Source organism: Amblyomma americanum, chromosome 3 (genome assembly GCF_052857255.1).
Source record: "Amblyomma americanum isolate KBUSLIRL-KWMA chromosome 3, ASM5285725v1, whole genome shotgun sequence".
Classification (NCBI taxonomy): domain Eukaryota; kingdom Metazoa; phylum Arthropoda; class Arachnida; order Ixodida; family Ixodidae; genus Amblyomma; species Amblyomma americanum.
The window spans coordinates 101,957,043-101,983,486 of NC_135499.1; the positions used below are offsets into that span (position 1 = coordinate 101,957,043).

At 43.7% G+C, this 26,444-nt stretch overlaps 1 protein-coding gene across 1 annotated transcript; it reads left to right on the top strand.

The window, feature by feature from the left end:
* On the top strand, window positions 1-25,247 carry LOC144123934 (uncharacterized). The gene is made up of 3 exons (XM_077656645.1): window positions 1-160; window positions 21,443-21,594; window positions 24,760-25,247. The coding sequence occupies exons 1-3, from the start codon at window positions 1-3 to the stop codon at window positions 25,099-25,101; spliced, it is 654 nt and encodes a 217-aa protein (XP_077512771.1). The 3' UTR covers window positions 25,102-25,247.
* The last annotated feature ends 1,197 nt before the right edge of the window (window positions 25,248-26,444 follow it).

Genomic DNA, 26,444 nt, shown 5'->3' on the forward strand with positions numbered 1-26,444 from the left:
ATGGCTGCCCTTGACAAAAAAATATTGGACTGCATAGACCAGGTCGCCAACATGCAAAAAGTCGTTGCCTCACTTGAACTAAAGCTTGATGACTTGGAAAACCGATCGAGGCGGAGTAACCTTTTAGTATACGGCATTACAGAAGATCCTGATGAAAACAGTGAGTCCTTAGAACAGATTTTTAATGAAGACATTGCTAAAAATATCCTTAAAATTCAACCTGTCGCCATTGAACGCATACATAGGTTGGGAAAGCCTTCAGCTGAAAAAACCAGGCCTGTAATACTAAAACTTCTTGACTATCGCGAAAAGACTCTTGGGCTAAAAAACTGTAGTAAACTTAAAGGTAGTGAATATGCGATCAGTGAAGATTTGTCAGCCCGAGTACGCGACGTAAGGAAAAAGTTGTGGATTAGTGCGAAAGCATTGAAAGATTCCGGGGCAAAGGTTGCACTAGTGTTCGACAAAATACGCATAAACGGTGAAATGTTCCAATGGGATGAAGAAAACAACTGCCGAGTACCCGCAAAGACACAGACAAACGCGACAACTAACTCGTGTCCGGAGACAAATGCGAGTACAAGCCAAAAAAACGAACATGGCAAAGCACCAAACCTACGCCCCCGTCATCCCACAAAACGAAACAGATAGCTTTTGCAAATGTAAATGCGCGAAGTATACTTAATAAACTTGAGTCACTAGAATCTCTTCTTATCGGCCTCGAACCTGACTTCATAGCGATTACAGAAACTTGGCTCACTGGCGATATCAGTGACAAAGAAATTGCCCCACCAAACTATGCTATTGTGCGCAAAGACAGGATAACACGTGGAGGAGGAGTGGCTATACTAATAAACAAAAAAATTCCCTTCGAAATCTTACCAGAAGTTGCGGGTGCCGAGGCACTCTTTTGTAAGTTGTTATTTGGAGCGAACACTGTCACTGTAGGTTGTGGTTACCACAGTCCTTCGGCAGATCAGCCTGCATTGATCTCGCTGTATGAATATATGCAACAATATGTTCAAAAATCCAGACTGATCCTTCTTGGGGACTTCAACCTACCAGATATAGATTGGCAAAGCATGTCGTACCGCTCACCGTGTTCTGAAACTCTCTGTGATATTATGTTTAGTTTTGACTTGTTCCAAGTTATCAACGAGCCTACACGTGTTCAAGGTAGTGCATCTAACATTCTTGACCTCATCTTCCTCAGCAATCACTTTGCGATCGATCAAACCAACTTAGCAGTCCTCGCTGGCATATCAGATCATAAGCTAACATTGTGCACCACACCCATTCAAGCAACAGCAGCTCGTACTATCTCGAAAACTATTTACCCAGACTTCACAAACGCTGATGATTCAAGCATACTTAATTACCTAATTTCGGAGTACGAATCGTTTTAAGAACTCGCTAATTACCAAGGTACAAATATAGATACGCTGTGGGGAAGCTTCAAGGCCATTGTATCGCACTGCAACAAAAACTTTGTACCATTGAAGACCAAACGAACAAATACGTGTAACCCTTGGATAACACGCGATATCATTCATGGGAAACGCAAAGTAAAACGACTAAGGAAATCACTAAAATCAAAAAATGACTCTCAGGTAAAACATAAGCTCGCGAACGCCATCCGTGAAATGAAAGCAAAAATTATGGCAGCGAAAACAAACTACTACTCAGTTACGCTTCTTAATTTTTTAAAACACTCCCCTGGAAAATTTTGGAAATACCTCAGCCCCAAAACACAAGAAGACACCTTCATTTGGCAAGGACAAAATCAAAATTTTGCAAATTCCTTAAATACATACTTCCAATCTGTGTTCACAGTTGACGATGGCTGCACACCGGAGAGTATTCAGCGCATTCAAACACCGCTAGACATGCCAACAATAACTGAGACAGGCGTGCTCAACCTACTATTATCAATAGACACAAAAAAAGCAAATGGTCCTGATAATATTCCAAACACTTTTTTGCAAAGATATTGCTACGGTTGTGCTTGTGCTCACGCGCTCGTACATTGCGAGCCAGTCCTCCACGTCGACGCCGTCCGTTCCGTTGAAGGTCCCAGGATCTCTCGGATGGGCAATGATGAACGCCGGGTTGGCGGACGCCGACGGAGCGGCCCCTTCGCTGGGCATGGTTGAAGAGCCGGCGAGCTGACGACCGCTGCGGAGTTCCGTGCTTGCTGTGGCTGTACCCCGCACCTCACACCAATAATGTAACGTGAAGATGTGCACACCAAAAGGGAAAAATATATTTACAGGGAAACAGCTTACAGCCACGCAGCCGAACAACCGGGCACGCGAAGCCCAGCCGCAGAAACGCACTTCGTCCTCTTCGCGTTCCAAGCGCGAGCGCACCAAGCACGAGCGTTTCAAGCACAAGCACAACCGTAGCTCGTCTTCGCCGTCGCCTAAGGAAAGTGCTCACTCCTGCCCCCTCAACTGTGGTCCGTGTTGCAGATGGCGGTATGTCTATTGTCGTCGGAATGTGTACTGCTCGTGTTTCAATAGCCGGCCGCCATACTTCTGTGCTCTTCACTGTCCTCGAACACTGCCCTCATGACATCATTCTCGGCCTTGACTTTCTCACCGACCATTCCGCCCTTATAGATTGCGCCACAAGCATCGTTCAACTCGCTCTACCTGTTCCTTCAGAGCCACCGGATCCAATTGTTCACCGACTGTGCACCGCCGACTTTGTCCGCCTGGACCCCGATGCCGCCACTTATGCCCGTTTCTCCTCTGTTCCGCCAGTTCCCGATGGTGACTACATCATTACTCCGGTTCCTGATGTGCCCTTTACACGCAGTGTTGCCCTTGCGCATACAGTTGTCACCATGTCGGCAAATCAAGCGTCCCTTCCGGTTCTCAACTTTGCCTCTTACGTTCAGCCGCTCCCACAAGGTATGTCGCTCGCCACGCTGTGCCCTGCTGCCGAATGCGTCGTATCGGCGGTGAGAAGCGTCCCACCCTCGTCGAACTGCCGCGACTCTGACGTCCCACCACCTGATGAATATGCAAAAATGATTGCTGCTGACCTCTTACCAGGGCAAGCTCACGACCTTCGGTATCTTCTGTCGTCTTTTCGCGACATCTTTGACTTCGATGACCGCCCTTTGGCTCGAACATCTGTGGTCACGCATCGCATCAACACCGGTGACGCAGCTCCTATTCACAGACGACCCTACAGAGTGTCCAGTACAGAACGCACCATCATACAGCAAGAGGTGGACAAGATGCTCAGTAAAGACATCATAGAGCCCTCGTCGAGCCCTTGGGCCTCACCAGTTGTGCTGGTTAAAAAGAAGGACGGCAGCTGGCGCTTTTGCGTTGATTACCGGCACCTAAACAACATAACAAAAAAAGACGTCTATCCACTCCCACGAATAGACGATGCTTTGGACTGCCTTCACGGAGCCAAATTTTTCTCTTCAATTGACCTTCGGTCCGGGTATTGGCAAATCTCTGTTGATGACAATGACCGCGAAAAGACGGCATTCGTCACACCGGACGGCTTATATCAGTTTAAAGTTATGCCATTCGGTCTCTGTAATGCGCCAGCTACCTTCGAAAGAATGATGGACTCCTTGCTTCGCGGCTTTAAATGGTCCACATGTCTATGTTACCTCGACGATGTTGTGGTTTTTTCGCCCACGTTTACCACGCACCTCGAAAGACTGGCGAGCATTCTTTCTGTCTTCCGTAGAGCCGGGCTACAGCTCAATTCGTCGAAATGTCAATTCGGTCGCCGCCAACTCACCATTCTCGGACATCAAGTCGACGCTTCTGGTGTCCGCCCGGATCCTGTTAAAGTTAAAGCCGTCAAGGACTTCCCTATTCCCCAGTCGTCTACGGATGTGCGCAGCTTCGTCGGCCTCTGCTCGTACTTCCGCCGTTTCATCAAAAATTTTGCCGGCACCGCTCGCCCCCTGACCGACCTTCTAAAAAAAGACACCCCTTTTACCTGGGGCCCTGCCCAAGAGGAGGCCTTTTCTTCGCTAGTCGACTTACTCACCTCCCCACCTATTCTGGCCCATTTTGATCCGTCGGCTCCGACTGAAGTTCGCACAGACGCCTGCGGTTATGGGATTGGCGCCGTGCTAGCCCAACGTCACCAAGGGCAAGAACGCGTTATTGCATATGCCAGCCGCCTCCTTTCTACAGCTGAGCGAAATTACTCAATTACAGAGCGCGAGTGTCTAGCTCTTGTTTGGGCTGTAGCTAAGTTCCGACCGTACCTGTTTGGCCGTCCATTCTCCGTAGTGACCGATCACCACGCCCTTTGTTGGCTGTCTTCACTGGAAGACCCCACAGGCCGGCTCGGACGTTGGACGTTGCGCCTCCAAGAGTATTCTTACACTGTTCATTACAAGTCAGGGCGTCTCCATCAAGACGCCGACTGCCTGTCTCGGCACCCTGTAGAGCCGCCTGATCCTGGAGACAACGACCTCGGCCCGTGCCTCTTCGCTATCTCCGATCTGGTTAACATCGCGGACGAGCAGCGACAAGACTCTTCCTTGCGTATTCTCATTGATCGCCTCAACTGTGCCAGCCGAGATCCTTCATTGCAACTGTTCGTCATTCAGGATGGCGTCCTATACCGCCGCAACCTTCGTCCTGACGGACCTCCGCTCCTGCTAGTCGTTCCCCACCGTCTCCGTTCATCTGTCCTAGCGGAACTACACGACCTACCGACCGCAGGCCACCTCGGCGTCTCCCGCACATACGATCGGGTCCGACGCCGCTTCTTTTGGCCTGGTCTATACCGCTCTGTTCGGCGTTACGTTGCCTCCTGCGACCTCTGTCAACGCAGGAAGAGACCATCAACGTTGCCTGCTGGCCTTCTACAGCCTATTGACGTACCTCTCGAACCATTCTACCGTGTTGGACTCGACCTTCTCGGACCTTTTCCGACGTCCTGCTCCGGCAACCGTTGGATTGCTGTCGCGACCGACTATGCGACCCGGTACGCTATCACGCGTGCGTTACCAACAAGTTGCGCAACCGATGTCGCCGACTTCCTATTGCAGAACGTAATCCTTCACCACGGCGCTCCACACCAATTGCTGACGGACCGCGGCCGCTACTTTTTGTCCCGAGTAGTTGACGATATCCTCCGGTCCTGTGGCACGCAGCATAAGCTCACTACAGCTTACCATCCCCAGACGAACGGGCTTACCGAGCGCCTCAACAGGACTCTGACCGATATGCTATCCATGTATGTCTCGCCCGACCACCGCGATTGGGACGTTGCCTTGCCTTATGTAACATTTGCTTATAATTCGTCGCGGCATGATACCACCGGCTATTCTCCTTTCTACCTTCTGTTTGGTCGGCATCCTGCGCTGCCATTGGATACATTACTACCGAGTTCTACTGCCTCGACCACAGAGTATGCACGTGCCGCCATCTCCCGAGCAACTATGGCCCGTGAAATCGCCCGAGACCGGCTCACCGCATCTCAGACCTACCAGAAGTCAGTTTACGACCGCCGGCATCGCCCAGTACACTATCCGCCGGGCTCACTCGTCCTCCTTTGGTCTCCTTCTCGCCGTGTAGGTCTCTCTGAGAAACTTCTACGTCCGTACAGTGGCCCTTATCGAGTTCTCCGTCAGGTGACCGACGTGACCTACGAGATTACACCTCTTCATGCTCCGACGTCGTCCACTAGCCCTTTGACTGACGTCGTTCATGTAGTCCGTCTCAAACCGTACCACACGCCTGCTACATCATCCACTTAGCACCGGGACGGTGCTTTTGCCGCCGGGAGTTATGCTACGGTTGTGCTTGTGCTTGGAACGCTCGTGCTTGGTGCGCTCGCGCTTGGAACGCGAAGAGGACGAAGTGCGTTTCTGCGGCTGGGCTTCGCGTGCCCGGTTGTTCGACTGCGTGGCTGTAAGCTGTTTCCCTGTAAATATATTTTTCCCTTTTGGTGTGCACATCTTCACGTTACATTATGATGAACTCAACGCGAAATATTTACATTTATTGTTCAATAAATCTTTATCAACCTGTAGTCTAGCTAATGAATGGAAAATAGCGAAAGTTATTCCTATACACAAAACAGGAAGCAAAGATGACGTTTCAAATTATAGACCAATATCACTAACGTGCACGGTAGGAAAATTATTGGAACACATCATACTAAAGCATATCACCAGTTATGTTAAGCAAGAAAACATTTTATCGCCTGTTCAACATGGATTTCGAAGGGGACTTTCAACTATCACCCAATTACTCGAACTAACACATGATTTGTTCCAGAGCATTGATAACCAAAAGCAAGTTGACTTGATTGCACTTGATTTCTCTAAGACGTTTGACAGAGTAAGCCATAAAAAACTAATTAGCAAACTTAGATCAACTTTAGGTAACGGCCCTATTATCAACTGGATCGAGGACTACTTAACTAACCGATCTCAGTATGTTGTAGTTAACAATGAAATTTCTTCTACTGCGCTCGTTACGTCGGGAGTACCCCAAGGGTGCGTCCTTGCTCCACTTTTATTTCTTATCTTCATTAATGATCTGCCCTCTAACATACAAGTTAAAATTAAACTTTTTGCCGATGACTGCATACTTTACAACGAAATTAACACTGTAAATGACCACAATGATTTAAACAGCGCCCTTCATGAAGTGGTAATATGGTGTCACAAATGGCAAATGGAACTGAACATTAAAAAAACAGCCTTCTTATGTGTAACACGTAAAAAACAAAGGTCCGAATATGTGTACAGCATCAATACCATACCGCTCACCCGAGTTCACGAACACAAATACCTTGGATTAATCATTTCACATGATCTAAGATGGGAATCACATATTAACAGTATAGTATCATCTGCTTTAAAACGATTGTTCTTCCTTAGAAGACGGCTTCAAGAAGCGCCACCGGAGACCAAACTGTTAGCATATAACACATTTATACGATCAGTTCTCGAATATGGAAACACGATTTGGTTTCCCTACACACAACAGCTCATTAACAAACTAGAAGGAGTACAGAGAAAGGCAATTAGATTTATCTTTAACAAATACAGGACCAGTGATTCACCATCCCAACTACTAAACCAAGCATGTATTCTTACTTTACAGAAACGCGCCAGACTAGCACGACTAAAATTATTGTTCCAATTAGTTCATAACTCGTTAAACATAGATACTTCGTTATATATATCTGTAGATGAATCGAGACCATCCCGGCATAAGCACCCATTAACCCTTAGAGAGTACGCATTCCGAACCGACTGTTTCAGATATTCATTTTTTCCGCTTGCCATAAAAGATTGGAATAGTTTGAACCCCTCTAACACTACTAATACATCTTTGCAGAAATTTGTAACTCTGGTAGAAGAACAGTTGCGCGATAATTAAAATAGAGAAATAAATAATAATTATACAAGTACAACAGACCGCTCGTATCACTGCATATAACAGCATCTGTATGAACATACTACTTACAATGTATAAAATCGCACCCTTTTCTGTGAAATATACTCTTTCGTTATGTGTTTTATTTTCAGCTATCTGTGTTTTTTTTCCCATACTCATGTAATTACTTGCAAACAACAGTGTTCTTAATATATACCATTCCATTTGTATTCGCTTTGTACCTTCTTACTATGTGCCCATCCTGTAAAAAACTTAATGGGATTGACAGTATCTGAAATAAAGATGGAATGCAGACCCAGGTTATTTCAAGTGGGCTTGAAACTTCAAGGGGAAGGCAGTAATGTCTTTTTTTACGGCTATCAATACCCCGCTGCCCCCTCTTCCGTCCCTGTCTTTACGATAGATGCTGTAGTCAACTGATGGTTGTAGGACTTCGTCATCAGTGATATCGGAGTGGAGCCATGTTTCTGTGACTAGTAGAATATCACAATTGCTGTTTTCCAGATGCGAGCAAACTTCGACACGTTTTGGGAGTAAACTGCGCATATTCGTGAACGATACCGAAATCTGCGCTACATCATTATGGACACTTGGATTAGGAGGTGGATCACAATCAGATGAGACTGCCGGCCTTTGAAACTGCTATCTAGATGATTAAATAACACTGTCAGTGTCAGCGCAGTAAGTGAACACGGTATTTTCTATGCGCAGTTTATCCACGACTAGTTTAAACGGCCCATTTTTGGACTTCGCAAATTCTTCGGCATATGACCTGTAGAAAAGAAGTGGTGCGTACGAACTACGGTACACAAACGCTAAAATATCGAATCGCTGATCTTCTAAATAAGTACCCGGGTATTATAGAAACCATTCACAACAGTCGTTCCATGAAAGCATTTAGCAAAAAGTTAACCCATTTCTTTTTGTGACATAGCAATGGCTTACTTTTTCTGCACATATCTGCCCTATATTAAAAAAAAGAAAAATCCATGTTTTTATTAGAAAAGAAAACCTTACTTTGGCCGGCATAGTTAAGCTCTTCTTTCCTTTTGTTATATTCAGTCACACCGATATTTGTATTTTATGTGCAATTTTGTGTAACAATGTTGACTCGCGAATATACTTTTTACAGCATTTCTTAATTGTGTACCTTAAATGAATATGTGCTGTTTTTTTATGTTTTCGTGTATAATGTTATATGCAATGTCTCTTTGGTTTTATGATCTGTTTTTCTTTGGTTAAACCTGCCCACTGCTCAGTTGTAGAGTGTAAAGGGGGCGGACGCTTCGTCAGGCAACTTTTGATTGCCTTTTTGTTCGCCTCCTCGGCAACCAAGTGTTGTTGAAATAAATCTGAATCTGAATCTGAATCTGAACTTTCTTCTGGCTACTCGTGTTTGCAATGAAAAGTCTTCGCGCACAGCAAAATTTGTATTTTTGAACTTATAACCTTTTTCTATTACTCTTTGCTTATCCTTGAAGAAGGTGAATTTAGTAATAATCGGTCTACATTTACCCACTTGGTATTTGCCAAGACGATTCGCACGGTCGAGTTGCGAAGATTCGATTGTAACGCCACTTTTTTGAACAAATATCAATGATTCTGCCTTCTGACGCTGACCATGTTTCATTGGAATCGTCGGGGTTGCCAAAAAAGAGGAGATTACATCGCCTTAGCCGATTTTCTGTGTCATCGCATCTTGATTCAATAGTCTTAATTTGCTCAGATATTGAATTAATAGCTTCAGGCGAGCGGAGTGGCAATGTACTTTGGTTTTTTTCAGCGATGATGTGTCAACCTCAAGAACACGTATTCTTGAAGATAGCTGTTGCAGTTCCTCGTTGACAGATGCTTGCCAGTGCTTAAGTGCGTGTAAATCACTACGCATATCTGCCTGCCCGCTTTCAATCCTTGCTACGTTTTCCAAAACAGTAGTTGACAATTTTTTGGTAGAAGGTCCTGGATTTGTCTCGACATCGCCAGATAGAAGCAGAGCCATTATTTTAACACACATTGCTACACAGCTGCTACAACGCTTACGCAAGTTAGAGAGCTCAGTGGGGCACAACACCACAACAAGACCCAGTGTACTATAAAAAGTACAGGAGTAAATACTGCATCATAGCAAAAAGAAATCAAAGATACGGGAAAATCAAAGCATCTATTGTTTGCTGCGATAACGCGGCAGCAAGAAAATTAGAAACAAGTGAATACCTGTGCATTTGGTGCGAAACAACCATCCTTGGCTTCCCCATGGACAGATGACATACGGAGGACAGGAAACGCGCCTTCCTATTTAACTGGCGTTGGCCTGGCCTAGCCCTCGGTGACAAAGGTACGATCCATCAGAAAATAAATATTCAATCTTTCACTCTGAGATCTTGCAAAATTTAACGACAGTTTTAAATGTACGATAGACCCTAAAAAGTTAAATTCACTCGTTTTTCACGTAAGAGCGTTTTAAAGAGCCTTTTAGCAGGCTTAATTTTTCACACAATGATGTTTTGATAGAAACAGGCAAAATCATTTTAATTGCCATCCTGAGTGTGATGCAAAATAATGATATGTAGATATCAGGATCCAAAAGAAATCGCAGAATTATTTATTTAGGCGCTCTAAATTTTTTCTTTGCTATGTAGTCATGTTGTGAGCGAAAATCAAATTTAGAAAGTTTTGCTCCGAAGGAATGATATTATTGGAATGAAGGCGATAACACAGGAGGTGGTATTTCAACTCTTGCCTTAACCCTCGACATGCAAGGTTGGCTGAGTCGTTATTCTACCTTTTCAAGAAACTTATCAAGATAAGTGCCTTTATTTCTCAATATATTCCCCCCAGAACTAATCCACTTTGTCCACTTTTGCCCAGCAAATGTGTCCCAGTAGAAAAAGGTATTCTTGCTGTTCTTCACAGTGGTCACCATTGCCATCTTGACATCGTCTCCTGCAGATTGCTGACCCTGACAGAAATTTTTAAAATGTCAATGTAAAAAATAATCCGACGAAGTTAGATGTGAACATTAGAGCGAGTGACTTTACGTTTGGAAACTATATAGTCGGATGGCAGCGTGGCCATTTCTAAAGATTCTCACCGGCGATTTTTCACGAAAGATCAGCACGCCTACACAGATCTTTTCTCGCCTCTTCTCTTTTACAGCCGCCCGCAAAAACAGTGATTGTGTTATCTTACGTCTTTCCAGTTCGGCTGCTGTTCTGTGGTTAATTCTAGAATCCAAGATCAATTTCCGTCCCAGAAAATTGTTCTCTTGATTTTTGAATTAAGTAGATTTTTGAAGCTTAAGCTTTTCAGGAGCCGGATGTGCAATGCAATTCTACTGAACGAACCCCATTTTAGAGTCCTAGATTTATATGCTGAACCCAAGTCTGGTCATTTGCATTAAACACGGCCAGAAAATGTTCTGCAGCCCGTATGAGATGCTACAATCCTCTTGGCAGCACTTTCAACGATTGCCCTTTTCTAAGCCGAAATCAGGTTTTTCTTAATCTGACACATTTTTTTTTTTCACAAGTCGCTTTTCCAGCACGTCGAGTGTAAGCGCCTTCCTTAGTCTAATCTTTTCCTCACTAAACTGGTTATTCGAAAATTGAACTGCATTGTCACATAGTAGGACTCCCCGTAATCTGCAAGTATGCGGTCAAAGATCACCTTTGGCTTTTTAGTTTTGGCAGCAAGAAACTTTTAACAGATCTTTGCTACAAATCCAGTAGGTTTTTTGAAACTTGACTGCCTGTAAATGTGACAGCTGCAATCGCAATGAGCTTGGGCTTCACAAGCGTCGCTTAAACATACCGGCTGAAGTGCGCACATTACTCTCTCATTACCTTCTTTGAAGTCTAAGTAGAAAAAATATTTTAACGCCCTTCGTACAGCTAAGACTGCCTCCTGCCAGCAGAAATTATTTACTCAGTCGCACTGTGTTAGTCACAAACTAATTGCTCGCTTAGTTGAAATATTTTCCGTAAACTTCTCAATCCAAAACCACACAGGAATTACGTTTAGCTGAGCGAAAACGTTGCTTAGGGCAGTCATACAAGGAAGTGCGCTGCTGTCTTTGTCGTTTAACGTGCTGCATAGTAGACGCATTCCTCTATTATTCCTTCGGTAACAATCTGCCTGCACACGTCTTAGAGCATGAAATTTGTGACTCTGGGTGTCGTAACATTTATTGTACTGATTGGTACTTCGCAGTATTCTATTACTTACTCACGGCCAGTCACATGTAAAAGCACTCGTCGCGTGTGTGGTGCATGGTGTGGTGCGTATGTGGTGCAAGAGCCGTGCCGGGTCGCTATCGTCTACTTAGCTCTGACTTCGGTTTTGGATTGAGAACATAATGCACTATTTTCGGACAATCTTTTATTGCCTAGGTCAACGCGGCAGATTATCTAGCATAGACGCTTGGAGGATGGCTCGTGCTTGCAACTCTTGATTGTTTTTGGTTTAAGTGGATGAATGACGTTTCGGTCTAAGTGCATTTTCAAAAGATTAAGCCCTCTGTATTTAGTGTGATATCTTCAAAAGACCAATTCATTTCTGAATGAAGTGTTACAAAAATTATGCTTCTAACACCGTTCCAATGACTCAACCAAGCTTGTAACCCGTAGCGTATCTCGGAAATCTGAAGCTGAAAGATTTACCGCAATGTAATTGCCTAAAGTGCGCAGCATTAGTTCTTTTCCTTTATTTTTTAGTTTGGATTAATAATGATTGTTTCTTAAATTGTATGTATAAATTAATGTTATGACTGCTTGTGTCCCATGTATATTAAGAAAAACTTTGTAAAATTAAAATATTTATATTTCTGATCTTTTAACAACTTGATTACGATAAAACAATGTCATTGTAAGAGGTGACACGTATGTGCACTTTACAACTGCTATGAAACATCTCTTTCACAACTTTGCTGCAAATATTATGTTCAGTGAGAGCCGGAAAGAAGTAAACAGAGATTAAAGCTTTTTGGAGGAAAATGCTGAATTCCCGAAAACTTTGGAACCGTTTCAACATGTCCCTGACAGAACCTGGTCAAGAACACTATGTGAAATCAAGCTGTCCTTACTTGTGCTGTGGCAACTCTACCTTCTGTTTGGAAAATATAGTATGCATTCATTCATTGATTTTGATACATATTACTGCTTACTACAATAAAAAAGTACATATTATTGCGGGTAAAAAGTTGCATTTTTGGAGCAGTATATTTTTTAAACAGCCAAATAGTGCTATGAGTGCGCTCGTCAAGTATTACAAAATTATAGCCATGCGCGCATTTTCATTTTCTGAGGGAATGAAATTCTGGTGCAATGACCGGGTATTGTATGAGCGAATTAGCCCTACCAATAGTTTAAATTCCACAAGGCGAAGTAAAATGAGAGAACTAAAACTTCAGATTCCAACAAACTGGAGGAATATTTTTATTATGTCTTTGTATTTATTGCTGCACGTAGAAATGGAATCTTTGGGAAGAAGTCTCTGCATGTCCAGTCTGCTGCATTTTTTGCTACATCCTTAATTTTAATTGCCTGTGCTTATGTAGAAGCCCGCGCTACAAAGGTGAAGCTTAGATATCATCTGGTAACTATTAATCAATCATTCATACAGTGTTTATATGCAGCGCTCTCAAAGAGCAAAAGCCTTTGTGCTGGCACAGCTTAGGGGGGAATAAAACTTGAAATAACAGCAAAAAATAGAGCTCGAATACGATAGCTAGAGATACATAAAACATGAACCCTATAATTGTGAGATCTCAGTTACGTCCGCCATCTAGGAGAAATAAATCTCCGTTCCCAATATTAGAGTAAAGAAACCAGGACGAAGTGAATGTGGCGAAAAAATAGCGAAGTGCACTTGTGCAAAGAGCTATTGAATGAGAAAAGTGGGTGTAAGATCTGAAAGACCCATCCGAATCAGATCGGTAAGCAAAAATGCTGAGGAGTGATTAGAAGCAGATAAATAACAAGCGCTTTCTTGACGTCCGTCTGGAAATGATTCATTTCGAGCCTACTTTGGTTTGCTTTTTCAGGGTTAAACGTCCCAAAGTGACACAGGCTATGGGGGACGCCGTAGTGAAGGGCTCCAGAAATTTCTACCACCTGGGGTTCTTTAACGTGCACTGACATTGCACTGTATACGGGCCTCTAGAATTTCGCCTCCATCGAAATGCGACCGCCGCAACCAGGATCAAACCCGCGTCTTTCGGGTCAGCAGCCGAGTGCCAGGACCACTGAGCCAACGCGGCTGCCAAACCGAGCCTACTTTAAAACAGGTAATGCGAGTACGTGGCATATATGCATTGTAGTTTCAAGGATGGACATGTACACTGCACCTTGTGCGTGTTCCTGACGGCATCAGGAAGCTCTGCTGCTGGCTTTTAGTGGTATTTTAATGCCTATTCTCCCAAGAGGTCAAGTCAACACAAAGTGCAACGTATAAGTTTGAATAAAAAGACGAGGTTAGTATGCGTGCATCTGGCGTTCAGAGAAGAAAGGGGATTGGAAGTGCATGAGTGGGATTGAGAGTCATCAGCGTTGCTAAAAAATGCTGCTTGTCAAGTGGCTAAAATTTCTTTGCACGATATTGATCATCCCATTGTTTGACCGCCATGTGCTGTTCGAACAACTCTAGAGTATTCAAACAGAGGTAGGCAGATGGTCTTGTGTCATATCTAGAAGGAACTGGAATGACCAAAGTTTTTTTATGCACTACATGAAGCACTCAATAAGTGGAAAACTCGATTCAGTGTCCGAATATAAGCCAGAAACCGACAGTGACATTAAAAATGGCGATGTCTATAATAACAGAAATACGATCTGAAGGGGTATTAAAAGGTGTATATGGAAATTAAGCGTAAGAATATGTGCGGCTCTATGCTCACACCCTCGTTTTTGAGGTGTTTAAAAGTATTTGTTTTTCTTAGAGGAGTATAGCTTCGTACAGTGATGGGTTATACATAAGGCGCCATTAACAATGAATTAGAACAGAAGAGGTCCAAGAATGACTCCGTGAGGGATGCCAATAGCGGCGACATAATTGAATGACTTCTGATTATTAAAGTTTACAAGAAAAAGGCACAACCTTGAAGGAAGCTCCTCGTCAATACTACAAAATACTCATGGACGACATTGAGGAGAAACGTGTTCAGTCTGTGTGTTCACTGAGTAAGGCCGCCATTAGGTATCCTGGGTACTCCATACGGTACGATGTACTAACCGCGCAAGCAGAATCGACGGTTTCAAGAACGATGGGAGTCAAATTTGGGATAACATGTCAAAAAATTCGGAGTGCTGAATGTTTCTTTTATGAAAATTTTCCAGATCCAGATCCTGATGATTCACCTGAATTGGAGCCTTGCTGTTTGCTGGGAAGTATTTGAACTCCGAAAGACGGCGGAAATGCAATATACGTTACGCCGTCTATCAGAAATGAAGCCTTCTACTCGGGAAGACACATTAATTAAATTCAGTGTAAACACTTCCGACCTTTTGTTATCCGATGCAATGGCTGGTAGTCAAGTGAAAAGGCAGTGAAACAAAAACAAACTACCGGCTGATCAGACATCTGAATGAGCACTCCTGCGAAAGCGGTTGGAATGATTATTTTGTTGCTTTGACTCTAAGCCCAGACGCCACACAAGCCAGAGAATTTTACTGACGTGTGCTGGTAGGTAGCTGTGCCTACCCTATTAGCACCTAAGCTTGTTTTTAAACTGATTATATAAGGTTCGTCGTCTTCTACTAATTGCTGTATTTTATCGCTCATGTCTAGAGCACTGCTAAATATGTTTGATGCTGCAAACGCCGGTGCTGTCACCACTTTTATTCAATCGACTCTCGGCCTCCAGACCTCTCTTCTTGGTCTTCAATTTATACATGGGAAAAATAAGGCCGCGGTTTATGATGGGAAGGGAGAAGAGGGTTCTTGGCCGTGAGCTCCAATCCCGGGGCATTCTGGTCACTTGGCTGAATGTACTGTCGGAAACTCCAAGAGCCACGTACTGCACAAATAAACCTCCACTGAAGGTGCGGCGATTGAGCGGGCTCTTGTGCGTTCTTGAATATTGTACAAATAAGAGACTACTTTGGCTTTTTTCGCGATTTCAGTTGCGTTCGAAGATATCATCTTTGTACATTGCATGCCGCCGCGGTGGCTCAGTGGTTATGGCGGTCGGCTGCTGACCCGAAAGACGCGGGTTCGTTCCGCACCACGCCGCTCTAATCTTGTTGGCGACGAAATTCAGAGGCCCGTGTAGTGTGCGATGTCAAGGCACGTTAAAGAACCCCATGTGGTTGAAATTTCCGGAGCCCTCCAGTACGACGTTTCTCATAGCCTGAGTCGCTTTTGGACGTTAAAGCCCCATAAACCATAAACTGTTCTGCATTGCGATGTGTGAGCGGTGTGCCAATTCGGAGGCAGCGAGCGATGTCTTACTGCTCTTTCTTTAAACCTGTAGTGTAAGAAGGCACGTGTTTCATCGTTCTGTATTTCATTTCATCGCGCCTATTTGAGGCAATGAATGTGGAACAGCTGTCTGTCTCCGTCCAAAGATGTAATATCACTGTCTCGTCCACTAAGCAGAAGAATGCATTAGTGGCCTAGTAGTTTCAGCATCAGCGTAGCATGCGAGAAGCACGAGGTTTGGGTTGAAATTTGGAGTAAATTGCTTGGAAAATGGGTCCTTGATCCCTCTTTGTGTAGCCAAACATAGCTTGTGCCATGGCGCACTTTGCCTAAAGTCTGCCCTTGCGCTAAACATTCATCTTTAACTTGATCGCGTTTTCTTCCGATAAATATACAATCCAGATTTTCAGCATGTTCAATATCACCTTCAGTATCTTTATTGAGTAAAGAATGCTCTGAATTCATCCGAGCTCTGCCAGAGCCCTCATTGAGCAAGTATAGACGTGTTTTTCTGGATATAGCTTAGAGCTTAGAAAAGTGCGCAAGGACAACACTCTGGATTTATGCCAGTTGGTGACGTGGGAACGTAATTACAAAAGAGTACAAAAATACAGGACACGAGAAGAGTGAACACGACGCTTCGCCTCTTCATAGGTTCCTTGGCAGCGGCTGCTTTCAAACTCAGCGCTTCTAATGCCGAGAGTGCCTTCGTGTTCGACGTACGCCTGGGAGCGCCGTTAGTTTTTTTAATAGGCTACGATAATCGTTTCGGTCGTATATGCGGCGTATTTGATCAAAGCCTCGTAGGTGCGCTGTTCTTAAATTTCCCGCCGTTGGAATCTCGAAACAACTAGTTGGCATGAGCCAACTCAAGGCTGATCCCGCTTCGTTATCCTTTAAGCACTGTGCTCTTTTATACAAACAGTGCCAGCTCTCGCCTCTAACCAGTGTTCTCCAAAATTATTAAAGTTTTTTTGCAACATCGACGTCAGAAAAAGAAACCACTCCTCTTTGGTGCATCACAGGGCACCTGTGCACCAGTGCAACAAGTGCAGTGGCGTGTGCTGGGGGCTGGTAATAATAATGTATTTAGCTTAAGAGTGATCATGCCGCACGTAACAAGTTCTCCAGGTTCTGCATAGAGCGTTTGTTAAGACGTTTATACAAATTTCGCTACTAGGTAGTCAGCCTTTCGATGTTTTTCCTACCAACCCTACCCGCCGCGGTGGCTCAGTGGTTAGGGCGCTCGGCTACTGATCCGGAGTTCCCGGGTTCGAACCCGACCGCGGTGGCTGCGTTTTTATGGAAGCAAAACGCTTAGGCGTTCGTGTGCTGTGCGATGTCAGTGCACGTTAAAGATCCCCAGGTGGTCGAAATTATTCCGGAGCCCTCCCCTATGGCACCTTTCTCTTCCCTTCTTCTTTCACTCCCTCCTTTATCCCTTCCCTTACGGCGTGGTTAAGGTGTACAACGATATATGAGACAGATACTGCGTATTTCCTTTCCCCCAAAACCAATAATTATTATTCCTACCAACCCTACGGCTTGGGACCGGAAAGCACGTAGCTTAGAGTGTGCTTGTTCGAAAGACGACAAAGCATCTTAGACGAGGTATTGCGAAATGAACGCGGCGCTCTTCGCAACGCGCACTATCGCGCCAATATGGAGATTCTGCAAGAATTTAGGGCTTTTTCGCAACATCAAGATACTATATATCTCTGAAATAATGCACGCGTTTACAATGCCCTCAATGCTTTTGTTTAAAAATTGAACATTATATAACTGAAAATGTGGGTCGTGTGCAGGATTCGCGTTCACAGTAGGCTGGAGTTATCTCTGAGCCCGTGCTATGAAAAATCTAGAAAGCCATAAGCTGGACATGAAATACTTAAATCCCAAGAATTGATATCTGCAGGATAAACGTTGAACTTCTGCAATATTATCACTTTTGTTTCTAATTATTCACTTTAATCTATGCCAAATCAAAGAAAATAAGTAAGTGGCACTAACTTGCTAAATTCCTGCAAGTCGACCTGGAATTTGAATGACTGTGCCACTTTGTTCACAGAAGTTCTTGAGAAAAGGGGGACTGGACTTTCCGTCTTGATACAAAGTTCAAGAACGGTTCAGGACGAATTACTGTTGAGAAAAGGGCGGAGGAATAGTTTACCGCCACCGACCCTTATCTTAGCACTGGATGGTGGTATCATCACCTACTCTCTACCACTACTAAAACTTATTATGCCACCCTATCTAGCACTATTAAAGGGTGCATCGGCAACCGTTTCGTTGCAGCATATTCCTCCTGTCGTTGCGAGAATTTATGGTGCGCCGAGTTTTATTAAAACGCCCTCAACGAGGAATGACGCGAGTGCCTACGTAAATGCGATACGAGAGCTTAATTGTTTTTCGAAATGGCTGCAGATACTGCGTTTTCTTTTTAGTATTTCTTTAGAACATAATTGATTGATCAGTCTGAAACTACAGATGGACCTTTGTTCTTTCAGCGATCATTGCATTTGTTTCTTGTCATAAGGGGCAACGATCAAGCTTATCGTTTTATCAGCCAGGAGCAGGCGAGGATGGCGAGGCGTGCTGCAATCCACCCCTTAAAAGACGGGTGTGAACTGGGGACACAAAAGTGGCTCAGTGCTAGTCTGCTCATCGTCTGCCCTGTGCTCTTATAATCGGTAAGTAGATTTTATACTTAGCATCGCGATTTTATAACCAAGTTGATTTATAGCTCGGTGCTTTAACTACGGGAAACTATGTACATGATAATTTACCATCAATGACTGCTTTGAGCTATTGCGTTGCAGAAGCCTATCGGAAGAAGATCCTTTTGTTATAAACGTGTTTTTGAGGAATATTTTGCTAATGTATTCTTTCTTGTTCATTAGTATTGGTATTGAACGCATACCATGTCAAGTGTCATAAGTAGTAAAGGGTGCCTAGAAGTTGATTTCGGAGGTTACTAATATCAAAGGAGCCGCGAATGAACGTGGATAAAAAAGCATGGCAGCAAAGAAAGTTTCATCTTGTATTGCCATGCGAAGTTGTACACTTTGAAACAGGGCAGGGAAGGTAACAGTATTTTCACACCTGAAACCTAAATTATTTATTATCCTGTTTGACCTGCAAATATATAAATATACAGGCGCAGGGAAGGCAGCGATAATTATTATTTCAGTTGCCGAAAAATATCGCCAACAATACTAAATTTTAAGGTGAATGGTAAAATCTATTCAGAATAAAACTTCGGTCGTTTCTTGAAGCATGCACCTTACATACCTATGGAGCTATGAACAACAAGTTACTCAGAATTGCATCTAAAGTATTTTGCACTGTTAAAGTATGCTCGTGCGCTCGAAGGACTTAACATGCAACCTATTTTTTTTCAACAGGACGTCAACTTTTTCAAGCCCTGCACAATGAAACAAGCTATTGCTAGCATCTGTATTTTCAGCGTGTTTCTTTTCGCAGGTAAGTCTTGGAAGTTTGTTCGCCCAGACATCTTGTCGCATTTAATGCCATAAGCTACCAATCAACACTGGAACGAATCGCTCGTTAGCACAATGTTCCTCACTGCGAGCGTTCTTGCGCCGGGAGGTCGTATACGCGGCGTCTCTAATACCCCGGCTGTTCGCAGGGCGAAGCTACAATGAACACCATTATGCTGTCGGCGCACTCGCGCTGCACACAGCGAAATAGAAGAAAAAGAAAGCCAGTTATAGGGCTCCTGTCAACCCACCGCAATTAAAGTTGTCATCAAGAACAGCGGTGTACAAACGCAGGAAGAGACAGCATGGTTCGAATGCCTAATAAACCATTCCTGCACCCAAACCTAATTTTGTTTTAGCAGCACCACGATCGGCGCCAGAAGGTTATGCACTTAAAGTATGACCAATTCTAACTTACGAAAAAAAATTGCCCTTTACCAATTTTACAGACCGGTCTACACCTTATTTGAAACAATGTTGACATCCACCAGTATATCGCCTGACCATAAACCAGAAGAAATATAATAGAATTCAGGCAAGCCAGCAGAATAGTAATGGCCAGAAAGCAATAACTGGCTGTAGCGTGGTGCCTAGTGCAAAGGAAAATGTGTACTGGCATGTTCTGCTGGCCAGGCTAGGTATATGAAGTACACAAGCCCAGTCTTAGACTCCGGCGTGAATTGTATTTACATCACAGAATCGCGGATTTTGAAGGCTTCAAGGAAGAAAATAATGCGTTATTCTTCACGAATATTGTCCGACTGACGTCTAAAGCTTTTCAATGAAAATTGTCCATTAGCGTAATGAACATAAATGAATATTCAGAAGTGTCAGAGACAAGAAAGCTTTCCTCTCCTATTACGCGATTCTGCTGTTTACGAAGCAACAACAGCGCCAGATTTTCTCAGCGCTGTTAAGAAGTTTTAGCATGGTATGTAGGAGAAGTGCACGTGGTAATCCACGAATAATAATGCCTTACGCATCATTACAAATAAAAAAACATGCACCCAAAATTTGAGTGTCTATACTCCTTTAGGGCACATTGGAGGTATCCACGAAGATGTAAGAGAGTTAATGCGCCATTTACTTTCCTCAAAAAGCAATTTTTGTATTGAAATCCTGGCGCAACTGTTCGTAGCACACCGTTTCGGGTGGTATCATGGGCGCGCGTGTGTGTGCGTGTGTGTGTGGGTAGACGTCAGTGAACCCAGGGACATATTAGTATTGCTGTCGCATTCCAACACGCAGGCCATCTGAAGTGTATCTGCCGAAATTTTTCTTTGTTTCCTCATGTCATAGGAATTGGCCAGGCAAATCCTTCATACATCTAGCTTATTCATGTACATCTGCATTTCAAGAGATACAGAAAGAGTTTGCCTCTCATGTCGAAGGGCGTGGCTAAGTTGGAATTTTGTTTGTCGCAAAGAAAAAAAGGGCTATGTGGTTATTGTGCTGCGTACACAAGGAATGCCGGGCGGTGCCTTTGTTTTCCTCGTCCTCTATTTATGTCTCCTGAGTAGGATGCCGTGAGAATGGAGTAAAGAAATATCTAATGGTGACATCGCTGCAGCAACATTATATCAACTACTATGACTCCGTTCCCTACACTCTGAGGTTGATGAGAAAATGTCTTGCCTGGTTCAGAAGAAGTGCTATGTATATTCGCTCTGCAACTAAATGAAGTTCTATTGTTACATAGGTGTCCTTAAATAGGTAACAAGAAATTCAGCTGACAGATATCAGTGATTTTCGAATATCCCAAAGCCACAAAATGTATTGCAATCTCAATATTTCAGTATTACAAGTGCGAACGTTTGTCAACTTTTGTATTTGTTACTATTCACGCTATCTTTTCTTTTATTGCGCAAATATGGCCTTCGGCATAAAATAATTATATGTAGATGTGCAGGATGTACGTTTAGCCTGCATTACGGACAACTTGATTTTAATAAAAGATCAGAAGAATGCGAAAGAGACAATGTATTGAGTCGCTCTAAATTGAATGGACATCTACTAGAGAAGGCGAAACTCACATCGTTTAATACATTAAGCTGATCCCATCTTTTGAGTGTCATTGCAAAGCACACTACTAATTTCAGGCAATATTTCTTTCCTTTCCAGCGTCAGCCTACAAGCTTTCTGAAGACGATTACAAGTTGGATGCTTTGGTCGATGCACAATTAAAAGGCGAAGCAGAGGAGGCGATCCTTGTTGGACAAATCTTGCGCGTCGCGGCAAAAGACATCTCCCAGAGCCATGCAGAGGGGCTTCAGGTAAGAAAAAGCAAATGTCGAAACGCCAATTCGACTCATTGAAATATGATCAAACATTGCCGAGATTTCACGAGGCTTTGGGCTGCTTCAGTAGGTAGAGGCCTTGAGTGAGTACTATATTAAGGCTTGTTTTGGGGCAATTTAGTTGAATCGGAACACATGTACACTTAAAAAGTACAAAGGGGGCCTTTTAAAAAGACACGGGCAGACCAGGCAGAGTTTCTCCACTTGCCTTTATATCCCATCTTTCCGCCGAATGAGTGTTGGGCGCATCAATACGCCTATTTTTCTGATATTGTCGTTAATCTATGTTTACTCAGCGTTATGAAATTCATCATCATCATCATAAGCATCAGCCTGACTACATCCACTGCAGGGCAAAGGCCTCTCACATGTCTCTCCAATTAACCCCGTCCTTTGCAAGCTGCGCCCACCCTATGCCTGCAAACTTCCTAATGTCATCCGCCCACCTAACGTTCTGCCGCCCCCTGCTACGCTTGCGTTCTTTTGGAACACACTCCGTTACCCTTAAGGACCAGTGGTTATCTTGCCTTCGCAGTGCATGCCCTGCCCAAGCCTCTTGATTTCGACTAGGATACCATTAACATGCGTTTGTTCCCTCACCCACTCTGCCCGCTTCTGGTCTCTTAACGTTACACCTGTCTTATTTCATTTCTATGGCTCACTGTGCTGTCCTTAACTTAAGATGAACCCTTTTCTTTAGCCTCCACGTTTCTGCCCCGTAGGTGAGTACCGGTAAGATACAGCTCTTGTAATTTTTTTTCTCTTGAGGGCTTTTTGGTAACCTGCTATTCATGATATGAGAGAACCTGCCACATGAGCGCCGCCCCATTTTTATTCTTCTAGTTATTTCGCTCTCAAGATCCGGATCAGCTGTCACTACCTGCCCTAAGTAAACGTATTCGTTTGCCACTTCCAGCACCTCGTTGCCATTTGTTAACTGCTGTACTCTTGCTGACTGTTGAACATTACTTTGGTTTTCTGCATGTTAATTTTCAGACCCACCGTACTGCTCTGTCTGTCTAGCTCATTGATCACGATCTGTACTTTATCTCCTTTTTGACTCAGCAAGGCAATGCCATCAGCGAATCGTAGATTACTTAGGTGTTCTCCATTAACTCTTATCCCCATCTGTCCCCAATTCGGGCCTCGTAATACCTCCTGTAAACATGCGGTGAATAGCACTGACGAGATCGTGTCTCCTTGCCTGACAGCCTTCCTTATTAGAATTTTTTTGCTGACTTTATAGAGGACTATGGTGGTTGTACAGTTCTCATATCTTCCAGTATTTTGACATAAGGCTCATCTCCACCCTGATTCCTCAATGCCTGTATGACTGCTTAGGTTTCCACTGAGTCGAATGTTTTCTCATAATCAATGAAGGCTATATAAGGGTTGGTTATATTGTGCGCATTTCTTTATGATCTGATTGATAGTGTGATTATGATTTGTTGTGGAATTACTTTTACGAGAGCCTGCCTAATCATTTGGTTGATTAAAGTCCAAGGTTGCCCTGACTCTATTAGCGATTACCTTAGTAAATAACTTGTAGGCAACGGACAGTAGGCTGATCAGTCTGTAATTTTTCTATCCTTGGTGTCTCCTTTCTTATGAATTAAGATAATATTTCCGTTCTTCCAAGCTTCTGGTACGGTCGATGTGATAAGGCATTGTGTATACAGGGTGGCTAGTTTTTCTAGCAGAATCTCCTCTTCGTCTTTCAACAGATCTTTCAAATAAGCATAGATAAGCATTAAGCATCCTTTCAAATAAACAGACTATTTTGAAAAGTCGATGGTCACATAAATATTCGGCGATCTGCCCATGATTTTGCTGCATCATGACATGAGCGGGATCGCGTTGCATTTAATTAAGTGTAACAGAGTACTTGCTGTGCCAAGGTGAGAAAGCGCCAGTACTTGGGCACACGGGCAGATGGCGCCAGGTGATTGCACGTGGCGCCTGAGCCAAAATTTGCGCATAAGAACAAGCAGCACAGCAGCTCTGAATTGCGGACCGCCGTAACAAATTGCAAGGTATATTAACGGCATTACGAATAGCATTACGAGCGGAGTGAAGAAAAAAGTCGCGCAACTCTGCTCCCACGAAACCATATGGGGATTCTACTGCGCTCCACCCCTTAGCGCCACCTTTGGGCTGCCAGTAGCAAAAATCACCTAAAGCAAAGGAAAATTTTCACCAGAGGTAACTTTAAAGCATGGTGACATGCTGCGCGAGCCAATTGACAGTACTATCCTGCTCATCCTATGCGCTATCATATGTGACGAGCAAAATGGTTTCTGTAGAGGCAGCAAATAATCCTCACGGCCACACATCGGCAATGAGTTGCACGAAGCATTTCGAATTCCCGCAGTAATTTCGGATATTCAGTGCCATGCGGCACGTGTGATCAGCCACGGTAGCCATGAGCAAGAATTCGCGGGCTTGTAATTGAAGCAAAATAATGAATAGAAGAGAGAAAAGGAAATGCAATATGCAGAAAGCTAATAGATTGGGAGCATTTTTGTCACTTGAGGAATTCAAATTTCTTTTTTTTTTGGCATTTCCTGGTTTTTGAAGTCAATGTTTGCATGATTAATTTCTCAGCATAATCCAAATATTTAGGTTAATATAAAAAAAGGGCTCTATAAAAAACATGGCAACATGAGTTAGCAGTAAGTTTGCAGTACAGTGCGGCCACTGAACGCCACTGCTTAAAGAATGAACATGGTAAGTTTATATGGACCCGCTTACTTAAGATCACGCTTGAAGCATACTGGATGTCTTCGTCAGGATGGCCATGCATCACCTCGGTGGTGCTGATTGTTCGATGAGAGCTTGATTCAATGGACCCCCGTTTTACCGACATCACTGCTAAGACACCATCCAAGTGTAATGTCGGAAACGCGTTTTCCACCTATAAACGAAAAACAATGCAATCGGGTGAGATATATGAGGGGCTGCTTAAGCCCACAAAACGCCGTAATCAAAATCAAGTCGATGAGAGGGATCTTGCATTCGGGAAAAAAAGAACACACCAATGAATGAAAAACGAAACGAACTTGACGGTCTCACGCCGTTTACGTGATTTGTCGAATTGAGAGTCCTTCCGATACATTACTCTTTGCGTTTTTATTCTTTCAGACGGAGGAGTACTCGCCCCGCGGATTTTGGGCGAAGGTCAAGGAAGCAATAAAAAAGGCCGCTCTTAAAATCAAGGGATTCTTCAAGATGATTGGAAAGGAAGTCATGGAATCTGCGAAGGAAGTCGCAAGTGCAGCCGCCAAAGCCGCCCTGGAGAAAGCCAAGGAAAAGGCTAAAGAGAAAGCCATAGTGCTTGTGAACAAGATTTTTGACCAAACCGTGGCCTCGTACAGCACGCAAGGCTCCGAGAACGACGCGGACTTTGTGAAATATTTCTGCGAACGAATGGACATCGTGGGGCAACGCCTCGTTGAGCATGGAAAGAAGCGACTTACTCAATAATACGGGTTTGCGGAATGCTGGCCGCTAAGATGACAGCGTTTAAATATGAAACTTCCTCCCCCCGCTCTTACATGGGGCGACTTTGTCCACAATGGATGAGACGAGGAGGCTAAACAATGGCGAATAAATCCCAGTCACCAAACGTACGATGGCTTCAGGTTGACTTTACATTCATTATAGCGATCTGGTTGTCTATCAGGGTAGTTTTCACAGAAAAATCACAATGTTCAACCGGCGTACGCATCCTTTCTTGGCCGCTGGATGACGGAAATAATTTTTTCGAAACGTCCGTTCCTAGCGCAGATGTTGACAGTTTTTAAAACTGTTAGATTTGCTTACCCTGTGCCTACTGATAACACATTATCTGCGCAGCAAGATGTGGTTTGTTTAATAAGCAATTTTTTTTTCATTCAGTGCAATTTGACAATGGGCAGCTACACATGTATCACGCGGTTGTTCGCGGCTAATGGTGGAGTATCTGAAAACACTCATTGTTATGGGTAAAAATGAAAATTGCTGCGCTTTACTAGAAGTGAACCTCTCCTTAACGCCAGTAACAGGGAAATAAGTAGGCAAAATTAACGTCAGGATCCTGCCAAAGCAAATTTGTTCTGAAAAGTATCACTTGTATGGTGCCCTATCACTTACAACAGGGTTCTTGACATTCAAACAGAGGTGTTCGTCTGCAAGTTTATTGTCACTCGTATGCAGAAGCACATGCCCTGAGCAAAATGCTGGCGCCTGGTGTCACTCGTCGACACCCGTGCGTAGCTGTGCGGGCACTCCGGTTTAAAGGCGGACAAATAAAAACGCTTGTTAATTTTTGTGCTAGAAGTCCTGATGCAATGCTGGTGTCGAAGCTTTCATTTGTATGAACTGGAAAAACGTTTAAGGGTGCATAAATGGTTGAAAAGCTTGTTTTTTTTTTCCTGAGAAGTGTATTGCCTCATGGCATAAGGAGGAAGTGGTTATAAATATGCAAGAAAAAATGATATATGTATAAATGAAAAGAGGTTTGAAGATTGAACGAAGTCTAGGAGGACCGATAACGTGGTTCCTGCTTTCAAATATACGGATCCTGAAAATCCCACGAAAGACCCACCGCAGCCAGGTGCCTTATTTTTGTCGCTTTTAAAGACCCACAGTAGATGCTGTATGTCGGTCTCTACTTTTTGGTAAAGGCACACTAAACACCTGGAATGGGGAAACAAGCCTCGTAAAACTTTTTGTTAGATGGAGATCGTGATAAACTACCGTAGCATTGTATGTCATTTTCAGCGCCGATATAATGATCTACGGTAGGACAACGTTAGGGTGCAATTAAATTAAAGTCTATATTTCCC